Source organism: Globicephala melas, chromosome 19 (assembly GCF_963455315.2).
Source record: "Globicephala melas chromosome 19, mGloMel1.2, whole genome shotgun sequence".
NCBI classification, from domain to species: Eukaryota; Metazoa; Chordata; class Mammalia; order Artiodactyla; family Delphinidae; genus Globicephala; species Globicephala melas.
In genome coordinates, this window is record NC_083332.1 from 17,345,650 (window position 1) to 17,369,268 (window position 23,619).

Genomic DNA, 23,619 nt, shown 5'->3' on the forward strand with positions numbered 1-23,619 from the left:
CTGTCAGATGAGTAAACCCGGGATGGTGCTAGGACTTGAAGCAGGCACGCTGTGTCACCCACCCTGCTTATGCTCTGGTTTGATTCCTCCCCCTCTTTAAGGGGCCTGCTCTCTTCCCAGCTTTGTGGGAACAAACAACAGCTGCTTCTCCATCTCCGAGTCCCTGGGGCCTCCCTAGCTCAGCCATGGTGACCCACATCCTTGTTCTGACAAAGAAACAAGAGGCACTCCCAAACCCAAGGTCTTCAAAGAGAAGCTACTTCCAGCTGTGAGATAGCTGGGGGTGGGGTAAAGAAGCCCATGGGCACGTGCTGGGCCTCACATCCTGTCCACACACATCTGCATAACCCTCGTGGGGGCTGGGACTCAAGGGGTAACCTCTCCCACCAGCCCTGGGGCCCCTTCCTTTACTGAGCCAGTGTGAATCACTACCAAGTCACTACTGCATGAGGTCAGCCCCTGTGTGAACTCAGGTGAGTTACCTACCTCTCTGGGCCTCGGTTTCCTCATCTGTAAAACGGCATTAAGGACAGAGCCTACCTCACAGGGCTATTGTGAGGATTCAGTGAACTGACATTTGTAAAGCACTGGGGCACACTGAGTGCTCCGTACCTGTTAGTATTACTATTATTCTAAGGCACCGGCAACACAGGGAGCTCCCCTGGAACATCTACTTACCACCACCCTTCCTGTCCCACTCCCCAGCCTTCTGGAGGACACTGCACCCAACAAGAGTACCCAGCAGGGCAGAGGGGGATGCCCACAGTTCTCCTGAACTGTGCCCTCCCTGTGCCCACTTCTCCCCAGCCCTCCTCACTGGCCTCCCTGTCCCCAGGTCCTTCTCCATTCTGCAGTTGAGGGAGCTTGGAAAGGGCCCAACAGACCTAACTCCCCAGCCCCATATTCAAGGCGGTGCAAGATCTGACCCTTGCTTACCTCTGAGGCTGCACCTCTCACTCCCACACCCCCCTCCTGGACACTGAACTTTTAGTTTATTCCAATTGCCCTGGCCTTTGCTCCAGCCATTTCCCTTCTTAAACAACAGCTGTCACCTCTGCCCCGTCCCTAGACTGGGTCAGAGGCTCCCTCTCCCAAGGTGTCCTTCCCCTGGGCAGGCTGGGACGCCAGGTCAGGGTCAGAATCAAGGTATCCACTGCGCCGGGAAGTTCCCTCCTATTCTGGAAAGGCCTCTGCCTCCACCCGAGCCCCGCCCCTCGCCTGCAGCCGGGGGCCGGCGAGTAGATAGATTCATCTCCTCCTTCAGGGCTCCGCCCCTCCGGGTCCTGCGGAGCCTTTTCACTAGAGGAGGTGGGGCAATGGCTCCCGGCCCCGCCCAGGCCCCGCCCCGCGAAGTGGGACCCGGTGGGGCTCAGCTGACGCCTCACTTCACGTGACGCTGGAGCCGGGCAAGCATGGCGGCGGCCACCGGGTGAGTGCTGCTTCTGTCCCCGGCCCTTGCATGGCGGCGCGGAGCGGGGGCTTGGCCCTCCCGGCTGGACAGTGGCTGAGAGCCCCGTTGCAGGGCCGCGTCCCCGCCGGGCGTGCAGTGTGGCCGCGGCCAGCGCGCTTCTTCGCGCGGGTTGGGCGTCCAGCGCGGGGCGTCTGGCTGCGCGTCCGAGTCAGCTGCCTGGCCACTGCCCACTTCCCTCGGGGCCGCAGTGGCGTTCAGGCCCCACCCGCGCGTGTGGAGTCCCCACTGTGCGGCCGAGGTGGGGTCCACGCGCACATTCACGGTCACGACCCTCAGATGGGAAAACTGCGTTGCCAGGGCGCTGGGGACCTGGGGGCCCTCGGGAGGAGGCAGCGTTTGAGATGGGCGTGGAATCCCCTCCCTAGCGGGGCACTTCTCCTCTTCCTTCAGGGCCAGATGGAACTTCTCAGAGAAGACTTCCCTAAGCACCTATCCTACTCTTATCACCACCTGGTAAATTATATAGTACATAACAACAAAAAAAGAAACAACTCGTTTCTTGTCTTCTCTCCATTTAAAGTGTGAGGTCAGGGCCTTTGTCTGCTGTGCTCCTGGACCTTGTTAGTACATGTCTTGCACGCAGTAGATGCTTCATAAATTCTGCTGAATGAAAGAATGGTGAATGGTCCTAGTGGCAGGAAATGTGGACAGGTGGGCTCACTGAAGCGTTGGGGAGTGTCCCTGATGAAGGAACATCTGAACAAAGGTCGAGAGTTCAGAGTGTTCTGGGGACGGGGGACAGTGGAGCGTGTCCCTGTGCTGGAGGGCAGTGTCCCAGCTGGCTTTTCCAGACTTTGTCCTAAGGGACTGGAAACTTCCAAGGGTTTTTAATCTGCTTAGATCTGCTTTTGAGAAGACTATCCCCTGGGCTATATATGAGTTCAGGGCAAGGGCCAATTATGGGGGCGGCATTTGGGCCTGGAGATGCTGGGGGCTGGGAAGGGGAGTGGTAGAGAGAGGGCAGTGCCCCAGATGCCAGGCTGGAAGTGAGATCAGAATGGGGGAACTGGTGGACTAAATGCATCTCTGTTTTTGGAAGGTAGGGAGAGTGGCAACAGAAAATGGCCCCCTCAGTTGGCCCCCAACTCCAAGGTTGGGAGAGCTTAGGACATGCAAATCAAACACTTAATAGGCACCTGCTGTATTCCAGGAACAGTACTGGGCCTACCCTTACGTGTTCATGGGCCACTGGGGTAGATGTCATGCCTCTAGTCTTGGTGTGTGCCATTGACGGGCATGGATTCTGAGCTCAGAGGAGAGTGTGGGTAGGCTTCACTCCCTGGATGACATTTGTGCTAGTCCTTGAGCACCCCTGAGGCAGAGAGCTATGCTTGCAAAGTCCCAGATGAGTGTCAAGGAATCTAGGGCCAGATCCTTGAACCCAGCCTGTGACCCTGTCTTTTTTTTTTTTTTTTTTTTGCGGTATGCGGGCCCCTCACTGTTGTGGCCTCTCCCATTGCGGAGCACAGGCTCTGGACGCGCAGGCTCAGTGGCCATGGCTCACGGGCCTAGCCGCTCCACGGCATGTGGGATCTTCACGGACCGGGGCACGAACCCGTGTCCCCTGCATCGGCAGGCGGACTCTCAACCACTGCGCCACCAGGGAAATGCTGTGACCCTGTCTTAAAGAGCAGAGTGAGCAGTAGGTGTAGGCCAGTGCCCAGATGTTGGTCAATTACTCCTATATCTGGGCCACCAGGTGGTCACAGGGAGTTCCAGGGGCTGCATTTGGATTCAGGGCTCCATGCTGGCTTGAGGTCTGCTGCTCTCCTGAAGAGACAGGGAGCCAGGCTGGTGATTGGATGGGCGTGAGTCCAGAGCTGGCTGAATCCTGGAAGGAGGGCCCTTATAGCAAAACTGATTCTCTGGGCCATGGAGCAGGAAAACTGAGTGACAGAGGCCTTGGAGAGGTGTGTAATCGGAAGGGAGACCTGACAGGTGCAGGTAGCTTCCAGCGATTGGCAGGATCTGCTTGGCAAGAGCCGTCCCAGGCTGGTATGGGTTACCCTGCTGGACACTTAGAGCCCAGCAGATTCTTTAAGTGGAAGAGGCTTCCAGTGTGTTTCCAGCAAAGCTCGGTGCCCAGCTGCATACACAGGACAGATCAGAGTGTCAGGCATAATGAGGCACCATACCGTCAAGTCACAGCCACAGGCTCCCCAGGAATTGGATTTGGTTGCCTGGAGAGTCCTTCTAGACCCTGGGCCCAGGGAGGCCTGGGTGCTTGGAGTGTGCTCCACGTGATGGGGGGAGTAGTGGAAGCCCTAAGCTGGTATCTCAGATTCAACTAGAAACTTGAGAAGCTCTTCTGGGCGGTGTTTAAGGGCTGATCCTGCTCTGTCCTGCCAGCCTGGGCAGGGACTTCAAGTTTGAGACAGAGGGTCCCACAGCCCCCAGAGAGTCTGCCGTGAGGTCGTCTCCAGCCCCTCCCCTATTCCAATATCACTTGGTGGGAGGGAGCCCTGCCTTCCCCTTGAGTCATGCCTCGAGCTTCCCATGGACAGAGATGAGACTTCTCTGCTGTTGCCAGACCTGCTGCATCGGCTCCCCCACATGGCTTTTTCCTTTCTCCACCTCCCTTTGCCCACTCACCGGCTGGCCCTGGAGAGTCCTCATCCTCTGACATATTGTTCACATACTTGCAGACTCAGCTCAGATGGTTCCTCCTCCTAGAAGTCTTTCCTGACCCCCCTCCCTCCTGACCTCCAGTCAAGGCTTCCTGCTCAATATTCCAGAGAATCCCAGTTTTTCCCACTGGCAGGAGGATGCTCTTCTACATCTGCGCTCCTGCCCATCATGGTTGGGTGAGAGGTTGCTCCCCTTCATGTCTCTCCGGCATCCTTGGAGCCCAGGGACCAGTTCAGTTTGTGTCTCCAGGGCCCTGTGGCCGCCCAGTGATTGGTGCTAGGTGACACAGTGCCTAATGAATAAGAGGAGGATTTACTTTACACTAGTCCAACATGCCATCCTGCTTTGCACGGAGCCCTCAGTGATTGATGAAAGGAGCTGTGGGTGGGAGTGGGAACAGAACTCTGAATAGGGTGAAGGAGTATCTTTTTTTTTTAAAACACCTTTATTGGAGTATAACTGCTTTACAATGGTGTGTTAGTTTCTGCTGTATAACGAGGTGAATCAGCTCTACATAAACATATATCCCCGTATCTCTGAAGGAGTATCTTTAATTCTTTAACTGAGTGACTCTCAGGGAGCTGCTGCCCAGAGGGCTTTTGCCCAGTGATAAGCAGCAGGTGAGCTGCCCTGGGTGTGTGCCTGTGGGGTCATAGTTCACGCTGGAGTCAGCATTTCTGGAGGGCAAGTATCTGGAGGAGCCAGGTTCTGGATCAGAGCCCGTCCCCACCCTGATACGAACCTGGTGCTCTTGGAGAAGACGCATTGGGTTGACCTTGGGGGCTGGGGGGAGGGGTGGGTCTGTGGGAGGCAGGCTGGCCACTGAGTGCCCCTTTGCCATCCCATGCCCTTCCCCAGGCCTGGTCTGACTCCACACAGGTCCCTGTGTGTGCTTAGCCCCTCGACCCTCCTCAGGAGAAAGGTAGGCAGGGTGGGAGATGCTGACCAGCTGCCGTGAGGCCCCTCCAGCCAAGGTGAGCGGTCTGGCCCTGCTGCCAGGCAGCCGGAGGGCTCGGTGGGCTCGGTGCCTGGCCTGAGCTGGAGGCTGTGGCCAAGGAAGCAGGCGGTCCTTGACTGGCCTCTCTTGCCGGAAGCTTAGCAGCATGGCCCCATCCAGAAGTGGTGTCACATCCTAGTGCAGGGATCTTGTCCTTGTCTGTGCTGTGGACCCCATGGGCATCCGTGAGACCTTTACATGACTCTCAGCGTGACGAAATAACATACAGAGGATTACAGGGAAAACCAATTATATGGAAATACAATTATAAAGATGTTAAGAAATAAATTTGTGGTATAGTAGTATATGCTTCTTTATACATTAAATAATAAAAGCAGCAGGTCTAAGAACCACCTTAGTGTTGAAGTAGTGATGAGTGAAAGTGGTATTTTGAGGTACTGTGACGTCAGTAAGGTGACATGAAAATACCTCTGATTTCTGTTGGTGACAGATTCACACACTGCCGATACTGTTGTGGTTTGTTGCTTACATTAATAATTGAAGAAAATGTTAAAGGTGAGGTTAGAAAAACTAAAGACATAATTTTTTTTCCCATCCAAGTAGGTGGACTCCCTGAACACTGTGCATGAATCCCTTGGGTGAGAACCCTGCAGGTGGCCATTGAGGTCAAAGGAGGGGCTGACTCAGTACTGATTTGGGGGACAGGGGAGAGTTTCGGAGCAGTGGTATCACACCTCCCGCGGGGGCTGGTCACTGGCCATGTCCTGGGCTCTAGCAGTTGGCAGGGGGCGGGCTGGCCCATGGGGGCTGGAGCTTGTTCTGTGTGTCTCTTTGATACCCTGGAGCCCTCGTCTGCCAGCCCCTGCGGTCTTCCCTGGGCGTTGCCTGTGCCCTTGGCTGCCTGCAGTAAAGTGCCTTATTTATACTTGGACTTGGGGACGACCTGGCTTTTGCCTTTTGGATTCCGGGTGCCAGTTAGCAAAAGCTCCGGCAGAAACCGGTTGGGGATGTTTTATGGGTGCTGCTTTTGCTGAACTTGCAGGGAGAAGCCACCTGCGATGGCTCTGGGCCCAACATTCTCTCTGAGGGGTTGGTTTATGTCATGAGAAATCAAAGGGCATGTCTCTATCAACCTTGATTCTGGGGTACCCTGCCGTAATGAATGACTGCAGCCGTCGGCGTGCCTGGGGGCTCTGGCCAGGCTGCCTTCCTCTGTTCCGGCTGAGCCCATGGACGACTAGATAGTGTTGTAGATTTTGCAGGAGCAGCTGATGCTCACAGGAGGGGGGAGCATATTGAGTTTCCTGTCTTGACCTGGGCTGCTTGGCCCTTGGGCCACAAAGGTCCTGTCTGGGTGCCCTGAGGAATTTGGGTCTCTCAGAAGGTTCTGGATAAGACAAAGCCCAGCCCTTCTGAGAGCCTTCCAGGTGGGGACGTGGTGGCAGTCCAGGTGGACCCGGTAGCTGGTGTGTTTAAGGAAGAAGGTGTGTGGGGCGTGAGGCATGGGGGGGGTGGGGGGGATGAGGTGGGTGGGGCTGTGCAGGCCGCCGGCCGAGGCTGGGCACTTTCAGGCAGTTGTGCTGTTGAGTCTGCACGGGTCTAGGCACCTTTGGCCGAGGCCATCTGCAGGAGTGCCTTGGTGCTGTACACTCTGGGCCGCTGGGAGTCTGTAGAGACGAGGCTCTTCCCTGAGCCCAGCCCCTCCATGGGCTTTGCTGAGTGAGGGGAAAGAATGGGAGGGAGCTTGGGGGACTCTGTGCACGGGTGCTGGTGGCTGCACTTTCAGTTCCTGATAGCACGGCCAGCTGGGGCGCTGGCATGTTTGTGAGCTGTCACCTCTGTCCTTTCATCCTTGTGGCTGAGCGTGGCAAGCAAGTGGCACGGCTTAGAGGAAGCCCTGGCTGCTTGTGTCCACCCGCCCAGGAGGGTGAGTGGGGCCCATGCCCGGGAAGGGGGACAGCAGGGAGGCTATAGTCCTGTCAGCATGTGTGGGGTGGGCAAGACCCCTCCACCCTTCCTGGCCAGGCTGGCCCAAGGGTTCTGCTTCCTGCCCCTCTGGGGCTGATGTGGCAACTTCGCACAGCTCTGTGGGTGGCCCCACCTTGTGACAGTGGTTCACTCAGCAGATATTTATTGAGTACTTGCTGTGTGCTAAACATAGTGCTAGCACGGGGCGGCAGGGACCAGAGCAGACCCAGATCTCTCTGTTCATGGGCTTTCCATTCTAGTGGACAGAGGCGGACCTCACCAGCGAGCACCAGTACACACTTATGTGGGAGAGTGAACGCGTCCTTTCAGCAGGGACTTGGACGAGCCTCAGTCCGAGGGGTGACTGAAGAGAGTGTAATGCAGGGTGGGCTTACACAGCCGTGGGCAGGCTGGGCGGGGGGAGAATGAGCGGCCTTTGTAGCTCCAGGCTTCCCCAGGGAGGGAGCCGGGAATGGATTCTCTGTCCTCCGCCATCTCTTCCCACTCTCCAGCCTCTTGCTCTGCCTCCCAGTCACCAAATCCTCCTGGAGCTAACGAGGTCCTCGTGGGCCAGGCCTGGACAGAGTGGGAGAGTGGATTTGGAGACACGAGTGGGGGAAGCCTGGCCCAGGGCTAAGTGGGGGGACAGGCCGGGGAGAGAGATGCAAGGTTAGAGAGGGAAGCCAGGGAAAGCCATCCTGAGAAAGTACCATTGGAGCCAAGACGTGCAGGAGGTGTCACCTTCCTCTGAGGGTCCCATGGCCAGGTGAGTGTGGGAGGTGCCCCGGGGCCGTGAGGGCAGGTGCCATCTGCCCAACTCTCACTGCAGCCCCAGGCAGAGCCCCCTCCCTTGCACCAGCTCTGGGCTGTCCCTCCCCTCTTGGACCTCCATGCCTGCTGCCTGCGGGCCAGAGAGCCTGCAGGGCCTCCCTCGAACACACGTCACACCCACTGCCTGACTGCTGGCCCCCGGCCCGCTTGCTACGACTGCACTTCCTTCCTTTGTTTAGTCATTCACATGGCACTATTTTAGGTGCCGGGAAGGAGGCAAGGTCCCTGCCCTCACAGAGCTTACACTTTACCCGGGGAGACAACAAGCAAGTGAATATATACTGTTCGGCAGCGATGCTGGTTCTAGAGAGGCGGGAAGAGAGTAGCGGATAGGTTTGGATGGGGTTATCGGAAAAGCTCCCGGGAAGGGGGAGCATTTCTCCAGAGGGCTGGGTAAAGCAAGAATGTGAGCCTGGTAGGCCCTGGGAGAGAGCATTCCTCACAGGGAACAGCAGCAGTGGAGGCCCCCAGTGGGAGCGTCCTCGCAGGTCAGGGAAGGGTGGGATGCCTGTGCGGCTCCCCTCAGCGCCTGTGGCTGGGAGTAAGTCTGCACCATGTTGTAAGGGCAGTAGAAGGCGGGGAGGGGTTGAGCAGGGTAATGCCTGCTGGGATTGCCACTTTTCAAGGGTCCCTCTGGGTGGGTGCAGACCAGGCTGTGGCAGAGGCTGGGGCCGGGAGCAGCTAAGAGATCCTGCAGTTGTCCGGGTGGGAGATGGGGATGAGCCACATGGTCTGGGCTCCAGCTTGGAGGTGAGCTGAGGACGGAGGGGGTCCCGGAGGGGCCGGTGCGGGGCCGGGTTTCAGCAGAGAGCGTGGCCTCCAGTGTCCTGGGCACCGAGGCCCCCTGAGGACTGGGAAGCCACCTGCAGATTCAGGAGCACGGGGCCATTGTGGCCTGGCAGGGGCTGTAGTGCAGGAGGGGGTGGACCAAGGTCTGCTGGCGTGGATTGAGGAGAGCACGGGCGGCCAGGACACGGGGATGGGCTGGGTGACTCTTCAGAGCATATTTATTGCAAAGGGAGAGAGAAACAGACGGCTGGCGAGCACGGGGCTCAAGGGGAGTGCTTTTATCTATTTATTTTCAAGCCGGGTGAGGGTCCTGTATGTCTGGATGCTGAGAATGGTCCTGAGAGGGGAAAATTGATGCTGGAGCAACTTGGGGGGCGGGGGTGGGGAGAAAGGCGAGGGGTGGGGCAGGCCATGCCCAGGTGGAGGGGCAGCCTCGGGTGGGAGCAGCTGTCTAGAGGGGCCCAAGGAGGAGGGGTCTGGAGAGTGGGTGCTAGGAGGATAGGGGGTGTTTTCTCAGTGAAAAGGGAAGCCAGTGTGGGCGTGAGGAGGGACACCCGCCTGCTGTGCCAGGCCTGGCTCCGCCTGGCCTTCAGTGCCTGCTGCCCGCCGTCCTCAGGGCCAGCACCCCGAGGGCTGCCGCTCCGGGTGCACCGTGTTGTGCCTCCTCCTTGCTCGTGTGGCACCTGCGAGCCTGGCTCAGCTTAGGGCCTGGTGCTGCGTGCCCTCGGCGTGTGTGTGTGTGTTGTGTATGTGTTGGGGACAGGTGGGTGTCCCGGCTCAGGTGAGGAACAGGCCAGGCTGCTGGGTCTGTGACTTGCAGAGAGGATGGCGGCCTGCAGACACATGGGCAGGGATCCAGTGTCATCTGGGCCAGATCTCGCGTGGATGGGAAGCTCCTTGAGGGCTGGAATTGGGGGTTGGGGGTGTGTCTGCACACCACTGCAGACTTTCCTTCCGTGAGCTGCACCCGTCTACCAGTCACACAGACCCAGCTGCCTCTCCTCCCCGCTTGTGGTCCAGTGCCCAGGGACAGGAGGGGAGGGTGTGGTTGACAAGCCCCCGTGGTCCTCCGGCGGCCCAGTGAGGGGCTGTTTCTAGGTCACGGGCAGGCTGAGCTTGGACCGGCTTGCCACGTGCTAATGGGGGCCCTGCCTCTGGGTGGGGGACGCGCCTGGTGATGCTAACAGAAGCCTGCGTGGCGGCCTGTGCTTGTGTCTTTGCAGACCCTCATTTTGGCTGGGGAACGAAACCCTGAAGGTGCCGCTGGCGCTCTTTGCCCTGAACAGGCGGCGCCTGTGTGAGCGTCTGCGAAAGAACCCGGCGGTGCAGGCTGGCTCTGTCGTGGTGCTGCAGGGAGGGGAGGAGACTCAGCGCTACTGCACCGACACCGGGGTCGTCTTCCGCCAGGTGAGCCCAGCCGGCAGCCTCCCACATCTCTGAGTGTGCACTAGGCCCGCTGTGGGCTGTCTGCCCTCCTCCAGCATCAGGCCTGGTGGGCCTGGGCAGCTCTGCCCCCTGGGGGACCCTGAAGAGGCTCTCTGAAAGCAGGCCGAGGCTTGGGTCCCCAGGGAGCCCCCTCTGTAGGGGTCAGGGCTGTCGCCAGCCAGCCTCAGCTCTCTCAGGTCAGAGTCTGGAGAGACGATGCTCCTGGGAGAGCAAGCAGGCAAGGCTTCGTGGAGGAGGCAGTATTTGGTGTGAGCCCTGAAGGCCGGCATGAATTCTGACTGGTGGAGCTTGGGATGGGCTTTCTGGGCTCGGGGGTAGTATCCACAGGATTGGACCTCAGAGGGCGGGCTGGGCAGCCTTCCCTGGCCCGGGAGAGGTGCAGATGGGGCGGGCTGAGTTCCTGAGGCCAGATTCTGCCACAGCAAGGAGGACGGGGGCTGCAGAGGTCCTGGGAGGAGGCATGTGAGCAGGGTCTGAGCAGGAGTCGGCAGCCCGGGCATTGGTCCCGGCTTGGCCGGTGCCGACCCTGTGACCCTCACTGGGGTTTGGTTTCCTCCTCTGGGAAGTGGTCCAGGGGCTCCTCGAGGTTCTGGAACCCTGTGGGGCAGGGGTGGCCCAGCTGCAGGAAGCCAGCTTGGATGTGGTGGCCTCAGCTGAGAATCACTGGCATCACTCGGTTCCCAGGAACGAGAACGAGGACACTGGACAGAGGAGCTCACCCAGAAAGCCAGGAGGGCCCTGAGCCGGCCCCACTTTACAGATGAAGAAACAGCTCAGAGGAAAATGACTTGCTAGAGGTGGAGCTGGGATTATTTAGAACCCATCTCCCGACCCCAAGTCTAGCGCTCTCCTCTCCTCCCTGCGCTGCCCTGACTGGAGGTCTGATGCGCTGGGAACTCCCCAGGGGCAGGCAGAGCCGAGAGGACATGGGCGTCCAGCATCCGGGTCAGGGAGGAGGCAGGGGAACCAGAGGGTAGCTAAGTGTGGAGAGCGGGTGGTAAGGCGTGGCATCTGCAGCTGGACAGCGTCCACCCCGCAGGGCACGGGCGGAGATCCACTGCCGGGAGCCACGGCCCAGTGTTTTCCGTGGAAAGCACCTCCTCCTGCAGGGCTTCCCTCTGCCGCGCCGTTCTTGCAGCTGCAAGCCTGCCGTCCCTGTTGCTGGAGACGTGCGGGTCTAAATAGGTTTTCTCGGACTAGTCTTGATGCTTCTTGAGGTTTCCATAGTCTGTGGCTTAAAAACCGATCTCCTAAACTCAGCTGTTGGCTCTCTTACTGGTGCTATGCAAGATTAATTTTAGAAGAGCGCCTCCTCCGCTTCATACCTTTGTAACGCTATTTTAGCTCCGTGTTTAATGCTAAACACTGAAGTCATCAGCTGCCCCGGGGGTGGGAGAAGGAAGGAAGAAGTCCTAAACGGAGGAGTCCGTTTCTGAGCAGATGCCTGGCCTGGGCGTCTAAGTCAAGGTGGCATCTTGCCTGCCTGCAGGCAGTGGGGGTAGCAGAGAGGTGGGGGGAGGGAGGGGAGTGCGGGCAAGGCGGAGACGAACCTGTGGTGCTCCTGGGCACCCGTGTCTTAACCTGCCCTGTCTGGGACCTGACGCGGGTGGCCGGTGAGGTGGGGTGCAGGTGGGGCTGGGGCACGGGCCTGAAGCAGGGTCTGAGCAGCCAGCCAGGAGGAAGGAGGGGACGGCAGCCTGCAGCTGGTGCAGGGGGGCAGAGTGCTGTGGTGGAGGGTGGTGTGAGGCTGGGGGTCAGGCTCCGAGAGCCAGGGAGCCCGAGCTGACTCTCCAGGGTGCGGGGAGGAAAGCGCTCCGTCAGATACCCCACCTCTCTCCTTGCACCTCACGTTGCTGTCCTGCTGACGGGGTGACCTGGGTCCTTGTTCCCGCCACAGGAGTCCTTCTTTCACTGGGCCTTCGGTGTCACCGAGCCAGGCTGCTACGGCACGATGGACGTGGACACTGGGAAGTCGACGCTCTTCGTGCCCAGGTTACCTGCCAGCCATGCCACCTGGATGGGAAAGTACGGAGCACCCTGGGGCGTGTGACCGTGCCTGCTGACTGCTGGCTGGCTGGGGTGGGGGTGGGTGCAGGGCCTGGGCTGTGGGTGTCAAGCGGCGGGGGGCGGGAGGCAGAATTAGCAAGGGGGAGGGTTAGTGAGCAGGCCTGCTAACAGCCTACTCTGGGCCAGAGCCTGTTACCCTTTGCTGGGAAGGAGTGTCAGAGCTGGAGACACAGACCACGGTCACGGTCACGTTTGTTCGGAGGTACTATTAATTATTAATCTTGAAATTCCGGATTCCCAGCTTTGTTAAGATGCCCGAGGCTTTGGCCTGGGTCATTGGGAGGCAGCCCCTCCCTGGGTGGGGTGGGGAGGGCAGCCTGGGGCCCTTCTCTGAAGCCCATCACTGACGTGCAGTGCAGGGCGTTACTGTGTGCCTCCCGCCTGCCGGCCTCTGGGCTAGGCTCTGTGGCTCCCAGGATGTAGGCCCTGCCTCAGCTGGCTCACCTGGGAGACAGGATCGTGCTCTAGGGCCGTGCTGTGGGAGAAGTGTGAGGCCAGAGGCCTGGGTGAGCCTGAGCGGCTGCCTCCCTCATCATCTGTGGTGCCTGCCAGCTTCAGGGCCCTTGGCCCTGTCCACCCCTCGCGGAAGCCGTTCCTGCCTGCTCAGAGGCACTGAGGCAGAAGCTGTACTTAACTGGGGATGCTTGAGGTGATCAGAGGATCCTGCCAAATGCTCGCCGCCTTCCAGCGTGTCGTTTCTGCCAGGAGAGTGCTTATTCTGGGCTAATGTATACATTGCAGCCTTTGCTGCCTCGTGGGCCCAAAATACTCAGTACCAGGTAGGCTGGTGGGTCTGCGGCTGGTTTGAATGATAAGGCAGCCGGCTGCTGCAGGGACATTGCTCTGTGCAGAGGGCCAGGGAAGGGCTCCCACAGCTCAGCGGGCTTCTCCGGGGAGCGGGTCTGGCCACTGTCGGGCCTCCGATGCCTTATCTGTGGAACGGCGGTGATGCCCTCGTGAGGCATCGCAGGGCTGTGGTCACAGTGGTGTGGTTACATCTGTGACATCATGGTCACAGTGGTGGTCACTGGGGAGCGGTTACATCTGTGACATCATGGTCACATCATGGTCACTGTGGAGTGGTTACATCTGTGACACTGAAATGGGCGGCGAGGGTGCTGGGGACAGGCAGCTAGTAACGTCCACAGTATTGTGGCCACTCCCTATGGAGAGCTGGAACCTTTTCCCTCCTCCCGCGCTCAGCCAGGACCCGGGTGACTGCCTCGATGCGTGAACGTGGCCGTGTCACCGTGTGACCTCTGAGGCTAGACTGTGAAGTGTGCTACGGTTTCCACCTGGTTCTCGCTCCTCAAGCCCAGCCGCCACTCAGTGAGAAACCCAAACTCACCCACGTGGAGGGACCAGAGGCCCCGCTGACAGCCAGCACCGCCCGCTGGAGCGGGTGACTCCAAGCCCCAGTCCCTCAGGGCTTTGTTCCGAGCACCGACCTTCCGAGTCCGTGGACGTGACACATGCTTTTTTACTCCGCTGCGTGTCAGGGTGATTTGTCACAAAGCCTGGTAGCTGGAGGAGTTTCCTGGTGAGAGTTTAGATCTGGTCTCCGTGAGGAGATTGTCCCGGAGCCCTCCCCGCACCTTGAGGTGATCACAGAGCTATAGCCTCAGCCCGTCCTGCCAGTGGCTCCTGTGCCTGGGCGGCACCCATGGCTTTGGCCTGGCTGCCCTCTCAGCCTCCCTGTGGCCCCGCCTCTTGGCTCAGGGCGTGCTGAGATGCCCACTACTCAGCAGCGCTGCAGTCAGAGATGCAGCACGGTGAGACGTGGGCGTGGACGGTGGTGAGTTTCTGTCAGGAGGTGTGGAGGGGCTCTGAGTGCGTCCCCTCTTCTGACTGCTGCTGCCGCTGCTTATGCAGAGCTAACTCTAAGTCAGGGAGTGCCTGTCCGTGGGGCAGGGTGGACATCCTCCAGGGCGTGGCCCCTGCCTGGGGGACTGCACACTCCATTGGGGGAAGCTGAGCAAATCTCACCCTGCCTCGTCACAGCCATCATCTGGGGAGCCAAACAGCACTTGACTTGAGGGTTTTTGTTTTGTTTTGGCCAAGCTGCACGGCATGTGGGATCTTAGTTCCCTGACCAGGGATGGAACCCGTGCCCCCTGCAGTGGAAGTGCAGAGTCTTAACCACTGGACCACCAGGGAGGTCCCGATTTGAGGGTCTAAAACCCAGGACCTGATTGGTCGGGGAGCAGCTGTTATCGGTTGGCTGTTCTAGAGCATAATCTCCAATAATACAGGAATGATGTTCTGCACTTTGACCGCGGCTGGGTTTTAGAGCCACTGTTAAAAAGTTCTCATTTAGTCTGTCCCTGCTTTGCCAGGGCAGCTGATTGTCTGGTACGGACCTTGGAGGGTACAAATGGGTCTGTAAGGTGGGTCTCCCTCTTGGAAAGGCTCCATGTATGCGCTGGGCAGGCCAGACCACGCAAGCTGGTCCCAACGGGCGTTCCAGCTCTGCAGCAGATAGCTCGCCCCTTGTCTCTTGCCGACCTGGCTCCCCTCCGTGCCCATCCCCGGCAGGCCTTTCCCTTCCTCTGCTCTGGTGTGACCCTCCCCTAGTCCCCACGTCCCAAGCCTTTGGGAGAGAAGGCACGATGGGAACAGGGCAGTGGAAGGGGTTGGTTGTCTGGGGCTGGAGGTGGGGAGCAGCCAGATGTGATGTGTGTAGCTGTTTCCAGACGCTCATGATCAATAGGGCGGGAGCGAGGCTGATGGGATTACCTGGCCTTTGCAGTCCAGACCCACTGGACTGAACGTTTGACCTTCAGCTCCCCAGCTTCCTTCTGAGTCTCTGTCTGATGGCTTTTGAAAATCCATCTGGCAGACACTGCAGTCCAAAGTCATCCAGGGAAACAACACCCCTGTCTGTAGATCTGCCGCTTTCCGTGTAAACAGCCTGTACTGTTGTCAGGGCTGCAGACGCCGGGGGCTCGTGGGCAGCCTGGTGCTCCGCCTGTTCCTCACCCCGGGCCTTTGTGGGGACAGGAGTGTGGGAGCTTCTATTTTGTTTTTATTTGGGGTCTTTGCTTACAAAAGTTTGGTGTCTTTTTTTTGCTGTACGCGGGCCTCTCACTGTTGTGGCCTCTTCCGTTGCGGAGCACAGGCTCCGGACGCGCAGGCTCAGTGGCCGTGGCTCACGGGCCCAGCCGCTCTGCGGCACGTGGGATCTTCCCAGACCGGGGCACGAACCCGTGTCCCCTGCATTGGCAGGCGGACTCTCAACCACTGCGCCACCAGGGAAGCCCTGGTGTCTTTTTGATGTGAGAGTGTTTCCCATCATTTGCGTCAGAATCGGCCTCAGCTGATGGCAGTTTTGGCTGCTGGGGTGTCTGGGGTCCTCTAAGCAGGTGGGAAATTGCCTCCTTGGGCAGTTGCAGCACTGACAGAGGGTGAGCAACTTTGGGCCAGGTTGGGCGACCCTCCTAGAACCTTTGGAGCCTTGGCGGTTTTCTGCTCCCATCCCTGGCTGAGGCCTCGGGCTTGGAACGTGAGACAGTGTGGCTGGCCTGGGCTTTGTAGGGAGGAGGGGCTGTCCCCAGAGCTGAGGCCCCGAGCACTGCACTTTCTGGGATGGGGGCTGATGTGCGCTGTGGTGCGTGTGTATGTGTCTGCAGTGTGTGTGCATGTGTGATGTGTGTGGGTATGTTTGTTGGGGTATGGTGTGGTGTAGTGTGTGTGCTGGGTGGTGTGTGGGCGGGGTGGAGTGTGTGTGTGTGTGTGTGTGTGTGTGTGTGTGTGTGTGGTGTAGGGTTGTGGGGTGGTGTGTCTGTGGGGTGTTTGGGGGGTGTGTGTGTGTGTGTGTGTGTGTGTGTGTGGTGTAGGGTTGTGGGGTGGTGTGTCTGTGGGGTGTTTGGGGGGGTGTGTGTGTGTGTGTGTGGTGTAGGGTTGTGGGGTGGTGTGTCTGTGGGGTGTTTGGGGTGTACTTTTTCACAGTCACTGCCCCCACCCCATACACACAGCTGGGTCACAGGACGAAGGCTGCCTCAGCCAGCCTGACGGCCTGGCCCCGGCTACCCCGTCTTTAGGGAAGGTGCCCCGGGCACTGATGAGGGGTGCAGGCCTTCCTGAGGAGGGCCAAGGGAATTCCTTTGGCTCTGACCCCAGGCGGTTTGCGGGGAGCCTGACCCCGGTCAGCCTGAGGCCTGGCGAGGCGTTTGGCCCCTCTCCCCGGGCTCTGCTGCCCACGGGCCTCCTCTCCATCACCTCTGCTCTCCTCACTGGCCTCTCTGGGAAGTGCTGCCTCGCCGCCCAGGTTCAGGCGCCTGCATAGCTTTGGAGAGCCCTGCTTTTCTCTAACAAGCTAATAGAGCCTTGACATGGTTGCCGACTTCCTTCTGGGGCAAGTGCGGGGTGCCGGGCGGTGAGCCGGAGGAGAGGCCGCTGCGTTGTACGTGGCTGCGGGCAGCTCCGGCCGCTGGAGATGGATGGTGACGGCTGTGATTTGGCCCTGTTACTTATTCATTAGCCCCAGCTTGCCAGCTAGACCTGCGCTTGGAAATTTCATTTCCTAGAGGGCTCCACCGTGTCTGCACCGTGGGCATTAATTGAGAGTCTCTTTCTCACAGGAGGGCCCGCACGGGGTGTGGGCACTCGCTGCGCCTGCCCTGACCCTGAGTTCTGGGAAAGGCCTCCCCTGTCGCATGCTGGGCCCAGCTGCCTGTGAAAGAGGCCTGCGTGGGCCGGGTTCCCAGACACTGGCTCCTTCTTGAAGACACAAACCCTTTTGAGTGGCACCCTCCCTCCTCTCTCCTGCCAGAGCTGCCCCTTCCTTTTGAAGGGAAGAGTTTCTGGGGTAGGGTCGGCTTCCCTACTGACCCATCCTCTCCCATCCAGTTGCTTCTACTTGGATCTCCCACACGACGGGGTCTGGCATGAGCTGCCCTGCTGGACCCTAAACTGCAGTCAGGGCTCCATGCAGCCCTCTGTGAGGCTGCTGTGGGCCCGGCACTCCAGCCAGCTCTGTAGGGCTCACAGGCACATGCCACTCCTCCTCCTGCCCCTCTGCTGGCTGGCTTGACGTGGTGGCATGGCACCCTTACCTCTTAGGGTGACATTTAAATGATTTTTACTATAATTGGCCCCCAAACAAGAAAAATAAGTACTATTCAAACTTAATTATCTCTGCCCTTTAGAAGAAAAAATGACACGCAAAGTGCCGGAAAAGATGCTCCCCGCTTTTCGGGTTGTATCTGTCAAATTGTTATTCTTGCTGAGAACCAGGCCTGTGGCTAGTTGGGCGATCTGGGGCCCTTGAGGCCCAGTGTGCGTCGAGGTGGGCAAAGGGCATTTGGTGAAGCTGGCCCCTGGGCTCACTTGCTCCTGGACTTTGGGATGGCTTCAGCCGGCTCCCCCATGGGCTGGCTGGCCCTTGCCACTCCTTGGCTCCCGTGGCAGGTGAAGTGGCTCGTGGCTGGTAGGTGAGGGGTGGACAGGCAAGCGCACAGCCCTGGGGCCGCCCACAGATCACAGCTGCCTCGTGTTCTCCTCTCCTTTTCCCCCTCGTCCCCCCACCTCCTCTGGTTCCACCTTGTCAAGACGTTGACCTCAGGCTGAATACACGGAGATGTTCCCAGGTCTGAAGCCTCCTGGGTCTCTGCTGAGTCCTGACTGCCAAGACTCCCAGGTAGGGCAGGCAGGAGCACGTTTCCTGAGGTGTCCTTTGGCAAGACAGCTTGGGAGAGTGCGTGTCCCCGACGGGAGGTGAGGTGAAAGGCCAGTGTCCAGGCTAATGGCCGAGACGCCCCTCTGTAGAGACCATTGAGGCTGGTCTCGAAAGCACGTCCTTGGCTCTTCCTGAATATTTTGGGGGTTTGCCTTTGATGCCTGTCACAGCTGGAGGGGATGAAGTGACTGGGGACCAGGGGTGAATTGGGGAGCTGCCGAGAATTCGGGCATCTGTCCTGAGCGGGGACTGGAGCCGGGGCAGTCAGCGTGAATGTGGTGATGACACCGGTGGCCCTGCCTCTTGCCTTTCTGGCACGTGCTTTTGTGAATGGCTGCAGGGTCAGCTGTGCTGAGGGTGTCAGTGCTTGGTAGCAAAGGGTCAGCGAGCTCTTTGCAGTAAGCCCTGGAGCCGGGGCCTCCAGCATCCAGGCAAGGTGCTTGTCATCAGTTCCTGCCCCACGTGGCTGCTACAGGCAGTGCTAATGGAGGCACAGCCTTTGGCCCTTTAACTTTGAGTCCCATCTCAATCGCAGAAGCTAATGCAATTGGATCGTGCAGAGTTAATTACCAGCGGGAGCTTGATACCCAGTGCCCGCTTCAGAGAAGCCAAGAGGGCAGTAAAGCAAAAAGGGTTCGGGGCACCAGGCCGCCGGTCTTAGCGGACCACTGTCTCCCCAGCCTGGCTCGCTGCCTACGGCTGTGAGCTCCCTGCTGCTGACCCCCAAGGCCACCCATCCGTCCCTGGTTTGTGCTCTGTGTTTCCGGGCCACAGTCCGGCCTGGGACGCCTGTTGGGGCAGAGAGGAAAATGGCGCAGGGCTCAGAGAGGGGAGTGGGAATCTGTTCCCTGGGTAGCGGTGCTGGTTGATCAGTGGTGTTGCAGAGGCACGTGGAGCTTGCTTTTAGAGGGGTCATTTCCGAGTCCCAAAGTGCTCTCCCTCCCTGTCCCCTACGGGCCTCCCCAGGTACACCGTCCTTGGCACCTCCACCTGCCTGTCGTCTGCTCACCCTTGAGAGCCCAGGAAGCACAATCTGAAAACCATCTGCTACTTCCTCTGAGGCTTCTTTCAGATCTGACACTTGGTGACTAGAATATCATGCAATCACAGGCAGGATGGGAGTGAATCCCCCATGCTGATGTGGTGCCCAGGCGTGGGACGGGGTGTGTGTGTGTGTGTGTGTGTGTGTCTGTGTGTGTGTGTGCATCTTGGACATCCTTCCTCCAGGCGGCTAGAGCTCCTGATGTGAGCTCTGTCACCAGCAGTGACATTGACTCATCTGCCTACCAAGAGGCTGTGGGGGTGGGGATGGTGCTCGCTGGACCCACCAGCCCTGCTCAGTGCAGCCGTGACCAGGAGCCCTTTGTGAGGCGGGCAAGGGCTACCCAGCCTCCTCCGCCCTGCGTCTTTGTCTTCTCACTGGCTGATTTTTCAGGGACGATGAGTAAGCTTGAATGTTTCTCATCACAGTGAGTAATACTGTTACTGGCTTCTTTAAAATGTTAACTTTTAAACTTTTCTTTAAAAGAGGCTCTGTGGGGGCCTGGGAGGCAGCTAATTTCATGCCCCGAAGCGTGGGTGGGCTGGCTGGCTGCCCGGCGTGGGTGGGCTCTCATTGGTAGTAGAGGGAGGTTTGTCCTCAGCTGCTGGCCCCAGGCGGCCGGGGTCACGAGCTCGCAGGAGGAGCAGAGGTTGGCTGGGGGAGGGGGGAGGGATGCAGGTGGGGTTCAGCAGTCACTCTGGCCCAGTGTCCTTTGCCCTCCAAGCCTGTGTTGGGCAGACCGGCTCGGTGCCAGGTGCCAGCTGGGGCAGGGATGGGCCCGGGGCTTCTTGGCCTGAGCTCAGAAGGCAGCCTGGACCCAGCTGCGGCCAACCCCTGACGCTGGCGTTTCCTGTGCTTCTTTTTGAGGATCCACTCCAAGGAGCACTTCAAGCAGAAGTACGCCGTGGACGACGTCCAGTACACAGACGAGGTCAGTAGTGGCCGACTCCTCCCCTTGCAACAGCCTGGCTGGACATCGCGGGACAGCACGGTCCAGCCACCAGCCCCCTCAGCAGTGCCCTTGTTTGGAGAGAGCAGGCAAGAAACATGCCTCTCAGACCTCCCTGGGAGGCCCCTGCTTCGCTGGGGCAGTGCCCGACCTGGTCGCCGGTGTCTTACACCTTGGATGTGGCCGCTGAGCTGCTCGGAGGAAGGGTGTCTCTGTAAAGGTCTGATTAGGCTTGGATGGGCCTTCGCGCGTTGGGAGGCCCTTCCCACAGGCCCTCACCAGCTGTAGGTGCCGCTGTCAGAAGAGCCCCAGACAGCGAGAGGCCTGTGGGATGGGGTGGGCTTGGAGGACCCCTGGCTTTAATCCTCTTCCCAGCATGATTGCCCAGTGGCATGTGGCCTGGGTGTGTATGTGACTATCTTCCTGGGGCTATCAATCTGTCCCCCAATCCAGGCAGTCAAAAGGGGCTGCCCCTGGGCTTCCCTGGTGGCGCAGTGGTTGAGGGTCTGCCTGCCGATGCAGGGGACACGGGTTCGTGCCCCGGTCCCACATGCCGTGGAGCGGCTGGGCCTGTGAGCCATGGCCGCTGAGCCTGCGTGTCCGGAGCCTATGCTCCGCAACGGGAGAGGCCACAGCAGTGAGAGGCCCACGTACCCCAAAAAAAAAAAAAAGGGGGCTGCCCCTGATTTCCACTGCTGTTAGGGCCAGGCCGTGGCAAAGGTGAGAGCACAGCCATGTGCCCCCCTCGTCTCCTTGGGGGACCAAGTCCCCCGATACTGCACCACTGCCAGGCGCACAGGAGGCCTCTGCTTGTCCCTGGGTGCTGTCATAAGCCCCATCCTCTGTGCAGATCGGTGCTGGGTAGAACAGCAACACCCCGAGGTGAGTGCCCGCCGCCCGAGGTGCAGCCCTGGCCTGGCAGGACCGGCTGCACGGAGCCCCTCCGTGCCACATTTCCCCAGACAGAGGTCGTCATACACTAAGAGCCGGGCTGGCATTGAGTGAAGAGGCAGGAGGAGTTACTGACTGGAGGAGGGAGAGGAGGTGGGAGATGGTAGAGCTGAAAGATCAGCAATAGGAGATGCAGGGCAAGCTGCAGTTTCACTCACGCCTGATGTTGATGGAATGTACTTATGCATCTTTGAAAGTTTGCAACTTGAAGGTTCATATGTAGGGGACTTACTGTACCTTGTATTTTTGAAGTGCTAGAGAGAGAGGGATGCCCATCCTTAGTTGTGATTTTGTTCTGACCCTCTCCTTTGGTGGGTGTATCCCTCCTACCTTTGTAAACTGCATCTTAACATTATTGCTCTTTGGGACCTTGACCTTCTGGGTCTCCTCGGTGTGAAACCTGGAGGGGGCAGCCTGGGATGGGCCCTGAGGCCCAGCGCCTCGAGTCAGAGCGTCTCTCTGCCGCAGCCTCCCAGCCACAGTCTGGTGTTTTTGCTTTTATGACCGGGGTGGGCGGGTAGGGGGGCGGTGGCCGTGAACTCAGCTCCATTTACACAGTGATTTCTGGGGAGAAGGAGAGCCGGCCTCCAAATGAGGTAAAACAGAGGAGGTCTTGAGTGTCAGGCCAGGAAAGCCTGTCATGATAGTGTAGAATTAGAGCCCCGCAGACCAGCTCACCTGAGTCTGTATTTATGAAGCAGAATCTGAAGTGAAGGCTTCAGTGGCGGTGAGAGCACGGTGCTTTCTGCGGGGCCGCGCTGTCATCACCGTCATCATTAATCGGCCCTGTTGTGATGATTACTGCTGTGCATCTTATTGGAAGCGAGGGCTCCTGTGGACCGTGGGACAGGCGCTCCACTCCAGGATGGCACCTGCAGGTTCCAGCAACCTCGGCAGCTCACACAGATCCCCTCCTCCCTCCGCCCTGTCCCATGGTGGACCACAGTCTCACCCCGTCGAGAGGAATCCAAGGCTCCGAGCAGTGAAGGGCCTCGTGCACGGCTGCGTGGCCATGGAGTACCAGGGTTGGGATTTGACCCCACCAACTTTGGACCCCGGCAGCTCGCCCTCCACCTCCGCCTTTGCCCTGTCAGAAGTGAGCGGATGCTGCAGGACACGCCTCCAGAGGGGACAAGGCTCCCAAGTGCCTTTGATTTTCTGTGGCTTGAAATGGAGCCCGACTCAAGTACAGACACCTGGGCTGGGAGGCACTCGAGGGTGCCTGGGGCTACTCCATCATGGAAAGCGACAGGAAGCCCTTTATGTTGGGGAAGGGTTCCCTGGACCAGTTCTGTGGTGCTCAGCTTGATCTAACAACCTTGGGCAGCCTTGGCCACAAATCACAGACGAGAAGCAGCTGACACTTGTCTCCTGTGAAAGAGGGCAGGAAGCCCCCACCCCAGGCCGCGGCCCGTCACTCGATACCACATGTAGAGCACAGGTGTCTGATGTAGCAAACCTGGCTATCTAGTTTCCCGCCTCCTGTAGGTGATCCTGAGTTTATTGAGAAGGTAGAGTGAATGGTGGCTCCCCGAGAGGGGGGAGCTCAGGAGAACCTTGAGAGGGGTTACTAGGCATTGCCGTCAAGGTGCGGTGCGGTGGCTGGTATGCAGGGGGCGGGAGTTGGCCAGGCGGAGGGCACGTTTTGTGTTCTCCTTCATAGCACCAGGCAGATGTTGCCAGGGTCACTGGCTCGCATGTAAGAGACCTTGGTGGCAGCACAGTGATGGATGCTGCCTGCCTCTGCCTCGGTGGGTAGAGGCGTCAGGGAGTGGTGGAGTCTGCGGCGGGCCCTCTGAATGCTGTGTGGGACTGCTCGCCCCAGGTTACTAGATGCACCAGTTGTTCACGAGTAGCTGCAAATCCATGTTGTTCGTGGTCTTTCCCAATATTTAAATTTTAGAAACAAATTGAAATTTTTATTTTTAGATTTTTATTTAGCTATTTATTTTGGCCGCACCACGTGGCTTGTGGGATCCTAGTTCCCTGACTAGGGATCGAACCTGGACCCTTGGCAGTGAGAGTGCGGAGTCCCAACCACTGGACTGCCAAGGAATTACCCCCAAATTGAACATTTTAAATGCATTGCCGGCCACCAGCGTTCAGCCCTGTTTCAGACTGCCGTGAAGAAGGTTCAGTTTTAAAAGCTTTGCTTTCTGCACAGTGAAGCCCAGCTCCCGGAGCAGTGCAGGCTCTCTTGACAGCACTGGTCAAGGATTGTCCAGCCCCTTTCTCTGGATCGTCACCCTTGAAGAGTGGCCAGCAGGCCTGGTGGGAGCTTTGGGCACGAGGGTGCGTGAGGCCTCCACGGGAAGCCTCTGACTGTCCCCAGGGGAGGATCCTGGTCCACAGGGCGCTGGAGAGTTCTGTGTGTGCCGTCCACTGCGACCTGCCGGAGAGGCCAGGCTACCTGGGAAACTGATGCTGCGGCATGAAGCAAGGCAAGGCGTTTAACAGCGCTGGTTCATGAGAGCTGGTGGGTCCCCAGTGACCACTGGTCCACGGAAACGAGGCCCCGTGTGGACAGAGCCACGTCGTCCTGTGTGCGGAGCTGTAGTTCCCACCTGTGACGCATAGCTGCCTCACGTCCGTCGCCTTAATTTCGGAGGCAGGGAATCAGGGTGTGCTGACGAGAGGGTAGCACTGATTGGTCTCCACGGGGAAGGGCAGGTGCAGCGGCCTGGCTGGGGGAGGTTTTGCAGCCGCAGAGGTAACCAGGGCCCACTCAAGTGTTCACGATCAATAAAAGATGCTGCCCTACCAGGACCAGCAGACGCCCGGCCTGCTGCGTCAGGCCGCCTCCATCCGTGTGCACATCGGGTGGCATTGAGAGGGCTGCTTT

At 59.0% G+C, this 23,619-nt stretch overlaps 1 protein-coding gene across 2 annotated transcripts in view; it reads left to right on the plus strand.

Moving 5' to 3' along the window:
* Nucleotides 1-1,366: 1,366 nt before the first annotated feature.
* The window catches only part of PEPD (peptidase D), a 114,434-nt gene continuing 92,181 nt past the window's right edge, over nt 1,367-23,619 (plus strand). The window contains exons 1-4 of one of the 2 annotated variants that reach the window (XM_030874442.2): nt 1,367-1,429; nt 9,869-10,052; nt 11,989-12,116; nt 19,745-19,808. In XM_030874442.2, coding sequence (XP_030730302.1) covers nt 1,413-1,429; nt 9,869-10,052; nt 11,989-12,116; nt 19,745-19,808 — 393 coding nt within the window. In that variant the 5' untranslated portion in view covers nt 1,367-1,412. Of the gene's footprint in view, nt 1,430-7,768; nt 7,792-9,868; nt 10,053-11,988; nt 12,117-19,744; nt 19,809-23,619 lie in introns of those variants that run through there. The other variant, XM_060289343.1, reaches the window with a different exon arrangement.